The following is a 14,958-nucleotide window of genomic DNA, read 5'->3' on the forward strand; positions in this document are numbered from 1 at the left end:
ATGGGTTTACAAGCAGCCAGTATAACAATGATCTGAAAACTCTCATATTAGATAAAATGGAAACAACTAGATCAGTAATGTACTTTGTGTGATCCCAACAAGGGGCAGACATGGAAGAGCTGGACTGTGTTATATTCACACCTGGGATTATCCCTATATTCTTCACAACATGTTTATGTTTAGGTCTAAATAAATGTTGCAAAAGAAAAGGGGCAGGTATAAGGAATGTACCTGAATCAAGGACAAAGCCTGAATAAAGACTAAAGACTAAAGAATAAGAATAAAGACTAAAGAATAAAGAAACAGGGTATCCAGTTGCAATAAAATAGGAAGCAGCAGCTGCAGACAACAGTCATCTCCATCTGAAGGGATCCAAGGGCATAGAGAAGACCACAGTCTTCTGGCACAGAAACTGTAAAACAGCTTTACTGAGGGAGAAATAAAGAGAATTCCCTCTGGCTGGGAAATGCCTGGCAGCAATGTCTCCTGAGTGCTGAAACACGTCTAATTCAGGAGGTTTAGGGATATCCAAATGGGTAACAGTCATTAGTATTAAACATTATTTTTAAGGCAACATGGGATAATGCTGATCTTTCAGAATTGCACTGTACTGTGCTTGGAGTACCAAAACAGAGGTATTTCAAGTAACTAAATTATATGTATTTTTAACCATTAATTAACCTGTTCTAAATGACATTTCTCTAATTAAATTGTCTTTAACACTTACCACTTCTTTTCCAAATTTGCCATGGTTTTCTCTGTTTTGAGGAAGTTTCTCCTACTATCACCTACATTTGAACTCTGTAATAGCAGAGCTTTCTTCCAGTAGCAATCTAGTTTCTGTATTCCAATAGAGAAGCCAAGTCAAAAGCACAATAATTCTCACTGACGTGGATTTTTTTTTTTAATTGCAAAATGAAACTAATAATTGCCTTTTTCATTGTTGCCTCATGCTGGCTTAAGATGCATGAGCAACATTAAACACATTATCAGCTCTTAAGTCTTATGACTTAATGCAACAAGGGAGATAGGGCCACTATTCATTTTACAATAACAGCCAGAATCACAAAAGTGGACTTGAGAGCTCTCTGTTAAATTGATATACTTGGGACCTGCTACAGAAATAATCCTTTCACATGACCAGAGCACACAGACCAACAACTGAGCACTTTTTTTTTGCACAACAGAAGGACAGAGTGGATCACTAAAATCTTCCAGTCTGACCCCCTGAATAAATTGTGCTATAAGACTTTTATGTATTCATCTTCTTAGAAATGAAGCATTTGCTTCAGAAAAGCAAATCCAGTTCAGATTTTAGAATGTCCAATAAGGGGAAATTTATTACAATCTTTATTAAATCATTCCACTGGCAAACCACTCACGCTTTTTAAGATGGGCCTGCTTGGAATCTAAACCACCTAGTCTTAAATTTAATTGCATGGTTCTCGTTTTACCTCTGCCAGCCAGACAGGAGAGATGCTGTTGTTAAATCTGTGCTTCACATATGGGCAAGCTGCTCCCTTATCTTCTCCTTAACAAACTTTGCTGGATCCCACTGCAAAGAAAGGTTTCCAAATCTCAGAGTTCCTCTCTTACACCTCCAGGATGGATAAACTCCCAGATCTGAAGGTGATACTCCAGTAACAATTGTACTGTGGGTAATTACAGCTTGGACAACTTCCTATTCCTTTGTTCAGACAGAGAAAGAATCACCTTTATAATGTTGCACTGGGAACTCCCTCACCCCCAGAGCTCTTTTCTGAGTCATTGCCTCCCAAAACAGCCTTCCTTCATAGAAAAAACACTTCCCTGTTTTGTTTCCAGCAGCATGATTTTAGCTCCAGCCTAACAATATGTACTAAAAAACCACATTTTTTTGGTGATAGCAAGGGCAAAATGCAATCATTATGTGGCTGTGAAGGAGCAGCTGGGCAGCCACATCCACAGCACCTGTATCCAGGAGCACACATCACGCTGTGCTATGGAGAAGCTTCCCAGGAAAGCCAAGCAGGGATACAACCACGTCACCAGACAGTCACATGGAAGCAGGAGACAATTCTCCCAGTCAATCCCTTTGGTGTCATCCCAGCAGAAGGGAAAGTTCAGAGGGCTGGAGATCTCTCTGGTGAGCACAGGTGTGTAATTCAGGACTGCAAACAGCATCTCACACAATTCTGCCTCTTGAGCAGAATTGATTGTCCTGACGCTGTACTGACCCAAGATGGTTTGGAATCAGCTGCAAAGCCAAAGAAATAAAGATAAAGCCAAAAGAAATAGTTAAGCAAAGGATGAGCCCACCAAGCTTTGTCTTCACAGTCTTTCAGAGGTGGTAGTTGACAGCTGAAACCACGTCATTTTGGAGCCTTGTAAAAAAAAAAGGAGAAAAAAACTACTCCAAAAATCCCCATTGTGCAGATTAACCTAGCACAGAAGAGTCAAGGTTTGGGGTTTTTTCATTCCTTCAGAGACATAGATGTCATTGGTTTTTTGGGTTTATCAGCCATGTTAAAAATCGATTCAGGCAAAGAGGTAAAGCAGTTTTCCTCTTGAGAGCATGAACTGCCAAAGAAATAAGTAGATTCATAGAGGAACTATAAGCAGGACTGATCTGTGGGAAAGACAAGAAAATGCAAATGAGAACACTAATGCTTCTTGCACTGAGCCCAGAGCTCACAGAGAACATTCACACAGGGAAGTTCCTTTTTTTAGCCATTTTTGTACTTTGTCACACAGGCTCCTTGAAGAAAAAATAAAGGCCTGCTTTTTAAAAAAAAAATTATTTGTTTCCTTTTAATAATGTTGGTTTGTTCCTTTGCTCTGCCTGGAAGCAAGACAGATATTCCACTGTGAAAAAAAAAAATGCCATAAAAAAAAAAAAAAAAACAAAAATGAGAGGTGAGATACCAGACTGAGGTTAAAATAAATGAGGCCCGGGGATGTCAGTGCTGACACTTGCCAAGTGATAACTGCAGAGCAGCTCTAATGAGCTGAGATATTTTTCCTGCAGGGTATGAGTTACTCTGTGAGTCAAAGGAGTATTTTTAAGTGACAAATAAAATGCCTCAGAGGAATTAATTGTTGCATTGTTAAGTGCTGATTAGTCACACATATCACAATATGTGTCTGAGTGATGTCACCCTTCAAACTCCCATCCCAAAGGAGCATCATGGGGAGGTGATTACAAGAAGCTGCCTGGAAGGAACCCGAGGGAAGAAACAAGGAGCAGAAACTGCTGAAAAGGTTGGTTTAATCTTAACAGAGAAGGAAGTGTCACTCCACATTTTCCAGGAGAATTCTTACCTGCCTCTCCCTGAACTCTGACAAAGCAGAGCTCATTTCTTTGTTCCCACGTGCTTGTGAGCAAATATACCACTTTTTTTTTCTTGTAAATCACACTAAGATTTGATCACACACATGATTTTGTCTATACTAAGCTAGTCCTGGCTTAGATGATATGCTTTTCAGGACAGATGCTTGAGAGTAGACTTATGTACAGACAGTGGAAACCTGATATGAAAATCCAGGTTTATTACACAATAAAAAATTCTTTTGCCAGACAATGTAAATACATTCCTGTTCCATAAATTGAAGTGTGTAAACAGAAATATTTTTTTTCTCCTTACTTAACCTTGTCATCAATCACAACCCCTTTATAGAGATGGACTGTAGAAAATAAACTTCCAAATTCATAACATCTGCACTGTCTGTCCACTTAAATGTCTCACAGTATCTGTTTTCTATCTACACAGCAACAGTATCAGGTATAAATAATTTCAGTTTGTCTTTTAATGCTTTTGAGCCAGTTGCCATGGATTCTAAAGAACTTACTGTGATGTTTTGAGAGCTATTTATGATAGATGAGGATCTTACAACAATTCAAAACTCCAGTCCAGCTTAATTTTTTGGCAATTTTTTTCCTACGTGATGAGATTTAAGAAGATAACAATTTCAAAAGATGCATAAAGAAACAGTATGAAATCCTAATTAGTTATAATTTTAGACATTTCTGTTACCCACCTTCCTAGGTAGAGTAGCAAACAGTGATTTGGTAAACAGGAAAGCCAAGGGCTGTGGAATGTGAGACCGTGGGAGATGCAGTGGCACCGGGAAGAAAGAAGATTGCAATCCTGCAAGTTCACTGTCCAAATGGTTCAAGGTTATCCATGATCTCATTCCCTCATTTATTCAGGTGTTCTCAGCAATGGAAGATTAAAATCTTTCTGCAGTAAAACAATTCAATAAAAGGAGTTTAGTGCTCAGAGTAAAATGACTGAATTACACACATAACACTATTTGTCTCATGATAATCCTAGTGGGCTTTTTAGCTGTTAGGTCTTATTACTGACTCTGGATAAGGGAATGGAGACTTATAAAACTTCTCCAACTCCTATTTGCCTTGGAGCTGAAGCAGATGATAATATAGCAGGATGGTAATTAATTTTTTTTTTAACCAGTCAGCTTCTGTGCTCTAACATTGACATGATTTTTGCCGTTGCATTTGTGACGGTGGAAATATTAACGTGTACCAGGCAGTCTGTCACTCACATACAAGGAATAACATCCATAAAAACAGTGTGATAAGACCATTCTTTCAGACTCATTGGCAGGAATATGAGGCCCTAAATACAAGAGCCAGCTGGAAAGAATGGAAGGATGAGCTGGAGTGCAAAGTCTGACAAAAGCTGAGCTGGGTGGACAAAGCGACTCCCTCATTGTTCAGTGTTGTTTGGCAAAGCTCAAAGGCACAAAGGAGAAGAATGAAAGCTGGAAGCAAATAAAACTGTCAAAGGCATCATTCTGACATGGAGCAAAGATGAAGAAAATAAGGCATGTTAGAGAAAGCAGTTTGGAAACAATGAGCAAAGCAGCTCCCCCCCACTCTCAAACCACCAGAATGAACCAGGATTTTACACACTTCACTCGTGCCATGAATATTTCTTTTACACATAGTGCAGCAAAGCTGCAAATACACATTCAGGGCCTTCTGCAAGCATTAACCACCTTCATACTAAACCCAGCACTTGTTCATCAAGTTATAAAGCCTTATTTTTATGCAATGAAAATTGTCCTCATTAAGGAGGATTGCAAAGGGGTCAGGCTGATTATCACACACATTCCACCTGCAAGCAATAAAGCAGCATGGCTGCAACTCCACTCTCACATTTCCAAATGCCATATTAAAAAAAAAAGGCATAATAATGATTTGCAAGAAGTCTCGAAAAATGTTCTCTTCCCTATAAATACTATTGAGACAGGCTATTTTCTTGCATATGTATTAATGCATTTAATTGAAAACCCAAGGCAGCTGTTACACTGCCACCCATTTTACTATGGCCATAAAAATAATGGATGTTCAACACAGAGCTGAATGCAGATTAATGCCAAAGCTATTTACTAATCCCTTTTGCCCTGATCATTCGAGAGACTAACCACAAATTTGAAAGGCCAGAAATGCAGGGGGGGAGCACATTGTAGTGAGTTTAGCGGGGTACAAATAGCAGACATTTTTTTTTTATTTACTAGGGACTAGAAATCTAGACAATGGAGAAAATAAGTGTCCTGAGCAACAGTATGCAGCATAACCAACAGACACCCTGTTGTCTGCACCCTTTCTTCACTCAGCCACTGCCAAAAGCAGAATTCAGCTCTTCCCCCTCATATGTCCTTGGCAATTCAGTGCCTACACCAGATGAGAGCTGAAGAGTAGCACTTCTCTCAGCTGCTCCTGGGGGTAGGATAAAAAACTTGGCAGCCTCCTTCTCCACACTCAGAAGATGTAGTGATGACTTTAAGCACAGGTCTAGGACAGCAAAATGAGCGTAGTGCACCAAATCCATACAAAAAACTGGCTTCCAACGCCAATGGAAAAGTCACCAGGACCAGTAGCTATTGTTGGAAATGATTCTTCCTGACCCCCAGCAGCAGTAGCAAGCTCAGCACTCCAGAGACATCTCCTCCTCTGGCACAGCTTCCCTGCTTTAGGCAAACAGAAGGAAAGCCTTGTCTTAACCAGCTCCCTCCACACCTTTGCAGCAGCAACATCCAAAACCCCTACCCTGCTGAGAGACCTCAGGGAGACCTTGGCATCACATTGCAATCAAAAAGACAAGTTCCTTCATTTCTGTCATCAAAAAAAAACCTCTATAATCCTGCCTGCCTTTTCCAAATCCGTCCACATTTAAATTCAAACTGGGAAAGTTCGACACATCTGGCATTTTAACACAGCCAAAATAATCCTCGGGACTGGAAGGAACCTACTGGAGGATCACATCGTTTGCTGGTGCTCCAGCAACTTTATCATACAGCCTCTCTTCATAAAGGCTAAAATTCTGCCCTAAAATTAGCTTGGTTTTTGGTCCCATAACTCTTCCCTTGTGCTGTTCCATTTGTGGTGAGAAATCCTCCTTCGTGTTGCAGCCTGTGGCCACATAAAGCATACCTGTATTTTTGGCAGTGCAGTTGGTCAGCTTGAAGAACTCCTTCCTCCAAGATTTTTGCCATCCTAACACACTTTTTTTTGGATGTGTTTGCTGTACCAAAGGATACAGCATCTTCAGTTTGATCTTTAAAGATTCCTGTGATCGTCTTACGAAGCCTTTTCTTCCAAATCCGACTGGTGTTTAAACAGCAGGGGAAGCTTGCACTGAGCACATGGTTGAAAATAAAAATTCCACCATTGCCCTGGGTAGGAAATTACCTCCCAGCTCCTCATGGGCTTCCTCCCTGTGATGCACACCACAGTCATTTGTTCCCCAGATGCAGCCCTCTGCTGGGTTACAGTCATTCAGTGAATGACTAGTGCATCCAGGTATTTTTCATCTAGCACCTCAAATTAAGAACTTCCCTCAGTTATTAGTCCCTGAAGTTATGACCTTTCATTTTAAACTGTTAAAATTCTATTAGTCAAGTTTTAAAGGCCATCTTGTTGGGCAACATTCCACTATTCTTTTTAGTCATGTCATCCTTCCCAGCCTGTGTCCTCAGCAATCTCCTTAACCTAAGCCTGTTATTTGTGCCATTTTTCATTTTAAAAAAGAAATCATCCCCAAGGGCAATTCTTGAAAAGTCTTCTGGTAAACTCTCCAGCTCAACAGTCTGACAATTAGCAAAGCTCAAGAGAAGAGCTGGTTCCCTCTAAGGCTGCCTTGGACCTTATGGACCAAATCACCAACCTGAGCTGAGTTTCAGGAATCTTTCCTTGGTGCCAATTCACTCCAACCATAAAACTGCCAAAAATTGCATATTCAGTTGGTAGTACACAGTTCTCTCTGCTTGAACAGACAAGTAACATTAAAGTACATTCACTTATCCCTGATATTGAAAGGCATTACCTTATTCTTTACCAAATGAGAAAGCATTTGTACTGATAACTTACTTACCTGGACTTCACCTCAATTCACAATGCTTCTGGTCCTGGAAACAGGTCATACTTGTGACTTCACAACATTTGTTCTGCTCAGAGTTGGTCCCTTTCTTTCCTGGTTCACTTTATGGATTAAGAAAACATATCAACCATGAAACAACACGCAATTTTGGTTTGTTAACACAGAAAGGACAAGGTCAACCTCCACTTTTGCAGCCCTACAGTAAGGATTTGTTCACCACCAAGTTTGTACATGCTAATGACAAACATCCAGTGGGTATTTCAGGTATTATCACCAGCAGAGCTGAAATTTAGGTAATTCTGTTGACCAGTTTCTGTATCTGATAATTAAAAATTCAACTCACCTGTAGATATTTCAAAAAAAAAAAAAAAAGGCTTACTGGTTTCAAAACAGAAGCTCAGCAAATAAAATCATCTGTGACAACACTCATTGGAAACAAAATCCACAGGGTGAAAATAAGGCTGTTTGGAAAGGATGTGTGAAGGGTTTTGATAGAGATTTCAGTATTATGATATCAATGCCTGGAGACCACGACTTGCAATGGATTTACCATGTTTGCTTTCCTGTTTCAGGCCAGAGGGAGTTTATGTGTCTGAAGTACAAATTGGTGCCTTTACTGGAAGAGCTGTCAAGTGAAAGGATCACACAAATTGTTTTTAGGGCATCTGTGTCACAAGCACAACTTGGAACTTGAAGTCTGCCTTTAAAAGCTTTTTCCTCTAAATGAAGAGTTCTCCTCCCTGGCTGTCTCACCATTCTGTGAAATTATTTCCCTATTAAAAGGACAAAGAAAAAGGATTTGGGAATACTTAATAAAACAACCCTTTTAGTAAGCAGAAACTTGGATTATTAGATATGGTCAGGTATTGTGGTGCAATATGTTTCTCTAATTAGAGCTCATCTGAAATTCAAGTACCTATGCAGTTAATTAATGCAGTTCATGCTCAAAAGAAAAAAATTAATTATTCATCCCAAAAGAAAACAGGAAAAAAAAAACAAGTCAATATAAACAAATTCGGCAATCAAAATTTCAAATATTAGAGTGAATTTATTTTCATTCTTTCTGCCTCCATGGAAAATTCAGGCATGCAATGGTTAGAGAAACACAACTGAAAAGCTTTGGGGACCACTGTTTGTAACCTTTAGGTTCAGACAAACCCACGTCCCTCCCAGGAGAAAAAAACTACTCTGTGTAGTTCTATTTAAAGCCAGTGTACGTGTTTCAATTAAAAAAAACCCTAAAGAGATGTTTTCTTTACATTTGTGCTGTCTCAATCCTTTTAGTTGGCATTGACTGAATCTCACACATAAACCAGCTTTTTCTGAGGACAAAGTCTGTACTGCAGGCTGCATCATTTTTAATCAAAGACTTTGACTTCCAAGCCTGTAAATTTGATTTTCATAAACTAAATCAGGGATCTTTCAGTGTACACCAACATCTAAAGGCAAAATGCCTTACAAACATAGTGAGTCAGAGAATTGCAGAAAACAATACTGAATATAAATTTCAGTTGAAGCTCTTATTGCCTGAGTTGAGTTCTGAAGTTTGTGGCAAACATACATTTGATTTCAGGAGGGGAAATAGTGAAATAGTCAACACTCTGACTTCTAATTGTTCTGAAAGATCTCCAGGCAAAAAAGAGAAAACTAAAAAGAGTAATATATCATTTTACTACAATAGTCAGACTTTGGAAGAGACGTTCTAAGAGCTGTTTTCATGAAAAACAATATGTAATTTGAAAAGCAGCAGAAGTTCACATTAAAAAGCAGGAAGAAAAAAAAATCTAACGAAATATTATAAATCAGGGTGATTTTAACATTAATATTTCACTCTCAAATTCACAAAGAACAAGATTTGCAAAGCTTTATATTACATTTCTCTCAAAAAAGATGTAATAGACTAATTGTGAAGAAGATAATATACAGAAGTATGAATACATGCATTATTCAAGTAAAGGTGCAAATCTGAATAGCAGACAAGACTTTCCTACATATACTGATTATATTAATAGCTCTTTGAATAGCAGCTGCATGAATAGGGTTGCATAAAATCAAATTTAACTGAAGCATAATTTGGCATACTAAAGGTGCCACAAAAGAGATACCTGTAATTTGCAAAATTTTTTCCTTTAAAAGTGTAAAATATTCCTCTCTCATCATGTTTTTAAGATTATGAGCTCAGAACTTTATGAACACCAGATTTCATTAAATCCCCTAAAGACTACCTGAAGTCTCTGCATACAGAGAAGAATGGTGGTGTTTTGTCCTGAATAGAGCAGTAAGTCTGAAAGTAAAGTAATTAGTGAAACCACATTAATTTACTACACAAATCACTGCAGAAAGTGAGAGGTATTTACCATGCTTTATAAGGCAGCGTGATTTTCATGTGACAAATTATTCATGGCTATCAGGAAAACACAAATAATGCACTAAACTGGGTAGCAGAACCACTGGAAATAGTGTATGCTGGGAGAACACAGAAAAAATTAAGATATATTGACGTACTTTATTGCAGCAAAAGCCAGTAAAATTGCAATCACTGTTTAAATCTTAGGTCTGAAATAAACTCCACAAAGACAGGTCATTATGGCAAAAGACAGCTCTGTGCAGAATTAGAGCTTCAGAGATTACTTTTATCTCACTATTTTATCAGTTTAATGAGACAAATTATCCCTTGGGGATAAATTGATTGAGCAACATTAATTTCTCAAAATAAAATGAATGGCCCAAACAGCAGGGGTTATCTGCTACAGGCAACATCTCATGCATTATTTTATGATACAGCTCTTCCAGAGTACTTTTTTATAAAGAAGGAATTCTTTATAAATTACTTTTTATAAATAATTTCAATTTATTTTACAATCAGTAACGTGTTGGTTACTAACATCAGTGTACGTAAACATTTCCACAAAATTTGATATTTGACTTCTATATAAAATAATTCGAAACCAACGGGGAATTCTTGACATTTCCTTTTCCCTTTTCACCTGGAACTTTAAAGAATAAACCATATGGCTCCCAACATTTTAACCCTTCTTTACCTTGAATATATCAGTTAAAGTAACCCTGTACAAGAGCTGAGTGTGCTCAACTGCAATAGAAGATTGTGGGCTCAGATTTGCAATTATCAAACAATAAGAAATGCCAGACCTTGTGCTCTCTGTCCTAAAACTACACTCCCTTCACAAAATAATATATCCTCAAGGCCCCAAAAGAGCAATGTATAAAATTTAACCACCTCCTTCAGGTTTCTTTACTTTCAAGTTTTACAGAAAGTGATGTGTTCTTGTAAAATTATGCAATTTTACTTCTCATAATGGGGTTAGTCTAAATTTTTCTGTCTGTATTTCTATTTCTATATATTTTCTATCTAATTTCTGCATACAGAAATTGATAACAATCACACCCGTTTGAAGATAAATATAGATTTCAGCCCACACTGGTGATGAGGTACAATGAAGAGAAATTCTGATACCTTGAACTTCTAAAATACCCTAAAATGTATTACCTCCATACTGCTCTGTACCACTCATTAAATAGGAATATCTATATTATGTGAAAGCTTGTCCTTAAACCAGAGATAAAAGAGCAAAGCATTCACAGCAGCATTTATAAAATTGGAGATCATCCTCATTCAAAGATCACTGGATGGTATTTATAAGATCTTCATACAATATTTCCTAACTAGAGAAAATATTCACTAATTGTTAACAGGTGCAAAAAACTGAAGGGGAGTTTGGAAGCCTTCCTAAATAACCTAGTAAAGTGAATGAGGACCTGTTCTCTCCATGATGCTTCAAACTCTCATGGTTTGAGACCCAAAAATAATCACTGACATAGAACATGTGAAATTATTGGCATAGGTTTTATTTTAAAGAGATGTCTGCGAGACAGTGAAAGACATTTTCCTCAGAAGAAAAGGAACTAGGAAGTGACTTAGAAAACAAAGTTTTGTAATAATTATTATTTTATACTCTTATGCAAATATAAAAATACTAAAAAGTTAGGACACCTTCCCAGGTCAGACCCCACATTCTTGTTTAGTTTCATTTTCTATAATCTCAGATTTATTAGTAAGAAATTAGCAGTTAAACACTTATGTACAATATAATTTGAAATCCTAACATCTAAAAGCAGTTTAACGTATTTTTCAGGGTTTAGTCATGCACTGTCATCCAAACCACGAGTGTCTGTGACTTTACAAGAATTATCTCTAGGTCTGAACACCTTCAATCCCTCCTGTGTTTCCACATTGAAAAAAACACAGAAAAGAGGGGAATTCCATAAGATTTCAAGAAATCATTTAGCATATGCAAAGATCAACTAGTCCTAGACTGTAGTCTCCAAAGCCAACTCACAGATATTATTCAAATATATTCACAGGAATCAAAATTAACATTTATTTCTCCATCCACAGTTCCTATTGCAATAATATGGCATCTGAATAAAGCAGCAGCTTCCTACTTTAAGCATTTCTACCCTACTCACTCACCTCAGTAATATCCAGACAGAATGTCCTGTGGCTCAAAGGCAAGTGAGTCTTTTCATTCCAAGACTTTAGTTCTCATCTTTTAGAGGATTTTTTATTTTTTTTTGCTGAATTTGCATCCTAAAGAATCAGAGTAACTTATTCCCAGCTTTGTCTACACAGCAAAGACAATGTCCAAGCCAAACTGTAAGAAAACCTGAGGCTTTGGGTTTTTCTCAGCTTTTTGTGTACATGAATACACAGGGACAAAGGAAAACCAGGGAACTGCAGCATAGAGCTAGGTAGTTCCTCAACAAGTTTATAAACCTCTCTAAAGAGATAAAATAATCCAAACTCCTTGTTGAGTTCTGTCTAAAGCTTTTCAGAATATGGATATATCAAAGTGTCTGTACAATAAAAAATACATCATTTTCATAAAATTTCTGTACAAATATATCACCTTGACACGTCCCTCACAGTGATTTCTGTGTGCAAATTAAGTTTTTTAAACGTGCAGCTGTCGAAACTTTGGGTTTATCTTCATGTTTTTATCAGAAACCTTCCTTTGCAAAAGGAAAGTCTCAGACGAGAACACTTTACACAGAGCACCCTGAACTCGTCTCGATAAAGTTATCGATGGAAATATTTGCAAATCACTTTGTATTTTCAAACAGGGATTGATGGAGTTGCACAGTTCTCATTCCAGTCGTCCCTGCTTGGCATCTCCTATCGCTCCCCACACGTCAAAGACAAATTCATCCGGGAAGGCAAAGTCTCCAAGAGTTTCATCCAAGGCCACCGCGAACTCGTCGGGGTTTCTCTTGTCTCTTCCAGCTTCCACAATGGTTGCAGCTGAAGAGCAACAAAACAGAATAATGGAATCAGCATCAAAGTGGCAGCTAACACACAGGGCCAAGGCAGGTTTTGAACGTCTGTTTTCAGCACCTGGCAGGGTCAGCTTAAGGAGAAGCAAAGTTTACCTGCTGAATTTGGGATTTGAGGGAATTTATGTGCTTAATTCCCCCCACACTATCTACTTGCTGCTCTGATTGACAGAAGAGCTTCCTCAGAGTGCTCTGTATACATTCTTCTGTTTGTTTGGCAGAGATTTAATTTTTAATTCCATGACCTTTCACTTTAATGTTATTAAACTGTATCCTGTATTCATTACAAGAAGCATGGGCCTAACAACAAGGTTAAACACAACCCTTGTGTGACAATGAGACCCACGCCAGGTCATCACCAACTTCAGCAAGATACGACCTTGCTGATCTAAACCAGAAGATCAGAAGGCAAACTTGAGTGTTTTTCTCCTCTAAACAACGCAGAACAGATCTCAGCAAGTTAAGAGTTTAAAGTGGCCAAGCTTTTCACAGAAAGCCAAAAGGCACAGGGTTTAAACATGGAAAACAACACACAGTCTGCAAAACAGGCACATGCAACCAAGCCAGGATGGGTTTGCTAGCAACAGCCCATGTTTTACAAGTCTAAATGTTCAAATGTTAAGCATGACCTGCATTTAAAAAGGAGTACTGACAAATGAGCCTAGAGAAAACACTTGAGCACTTGAATATTTTAGGAAACAAGAATCCAAATGTGGCTCAACTAATGCGTTGTGTAGAGCACAAAGAATATTAAAATCTGATTTGCTAGGTATTGGACACAGTGTTTTTGCAACTGCCTGAAAGAGGTTGTGTTCTCAGGAAACTATGGTACAACCTCAAGCAGATTTGCTTAATTTTTCAACGTAATTCCATTTAATTTTTAATTAGCTTATTTTTGTCAACAACGAAAATCCCCCAACCAAACCAAACCAAACCAACCAAATGCACAAAATAAAGCCACAGCACCTCCAGGTAGTAAAGAGGCTGAGGCATTTATTGTGGGTCACGTTATTGTCCTGCTTGGATCCACATTTTCCCACATCATTCCAGACTAAGGAGCAATTAATTTCAGTGCACAAGTCTGCTTCAGTTATTATTACCTCCAGCTTTGAAAATCATATTTAACTTATAGTGCCCTAGAGGCTGGGTAAGTTTTTGCTTTTGCCTCTGGAAAGTGAAAAGGTTATTTCTGAAAGTCTAAATCGAGTGGTTCAAACTGTGCAAAAGCAAAGGCCTTGCTGCTGTAACCAGAGCCAGCAAAGACCAGGAACAGCCTGGTATCCAGAAAAATGAAAGCAGAGGTCTGATATGACAGAGCCAGACTGTGATATCTTAATGTCTTAAACTGCAAAATGTCCCCCGTCTTTTGTTATACACCAAAGAACCATCACTTTCTTCATGAACGTATCAAATTCAAGTGTCACACTGCAGGATTTGGTAACTTCTAGCCTTTTTCCAGAGGGATATCCAAATGGAAACCACGTATTACAGTGCCTGAGAAAGGGAAGGGAGTCTTGAAGCCACAGGAAAAGATCTTCACTGGGACAATCTGCCACCTACCACATGCACTATATTGAATCCACACAGCAAAGCCTCTCTGATAAAAAGGAAAATAAACTTTCCCTACTCTGAAGTTTTAATAAATTTATTTGATGTTATTTTGATGACCTGAAACTCAGCTCATTGACAGTTATAAACTTCTGCTGTTGTGCAAACTTGTAACAAGCTGTAAGCAAGCTTGAGCCATATTCCACACTGTAAACATCAACAACAGGAGTTCTGAAGAAACCTGAAGTTTTGGGTTTAACTGTGTTCAGACGTGAGGCTCCAACCACAATCACAGTGTGTCAAACTACACAGAGCAGTCCAAGGAAAATAACTGTAAATCTTGACAAATAAACTGCTGTGATGGAGACAGTTCAAGTGTAATTCAGCTTGCCAGGCACCACCAGTGGTTCTCAAGGACTCTCAAGATCTCTTTCCCTGCCAGATGAAACCCTACCCCTGTTGCATTGATTCTCTCTGTTCCCCCTGGGAAGTTCCTGGGACTCTTGATTCAGACAAGTCTGGATGGGAAATGGGCATTAAACAAGGGACTCTTGTTCCTGACAAGAGGATTTGTCCCATCAGCTCATTATTGTCCTACCAGCTTATTCCCTGACAACATGGCATAAAAAGGTACTTATAGAGGAGAAATCCTGGAGATAACGAGGTGAAGGGT

The 14,958-nt window shown here is 38.4% G+C and overlaps 1 protein-coding gene across 1 annotated transcript in view; it reads right to left on the minus strand.

Annotated features, from left to right (window-relative positions):
* Window positions 1-7,204: 7,204 nt before the first annotated feature.
* The window catches only part of GIPC2 (GIPC PDZ domain containing family member 2), a 28,813-nt gene continuing 21,059 nt past the window's right edge, over window positions 7,205-14,958 (minus strand). Inside the window, exon 6 of the mRNA XM_051796104.1 lies at window positions 7,205-12,705. Within this exon, the coding sequence (XP_051652064.1) occupies window positions 12,551-12,705 (155 nt within the window). The 3' untranslated portion in view covers window positions 7,205-12,550. The remainder of the gene's footprint in view (window positions 12,706-14,958) is intronic.

Source organism: Manacus candei, unplaced genomic scaffold (genome assembly GCF_025592945.1).
Source record: "Manacus candei isolate 608988 ecotype Guabito, Panama unplaced genomic scaffold, ASM2559294v1 h1tg000044l, whole genome shotgun sequence".
In the NCBI taxonomy this organism is placed as follows: Eukaryota; Metazoa; Chordata; class Aves; order Passeriformes; family Pipridae; genus Manacus; species Manacus candei.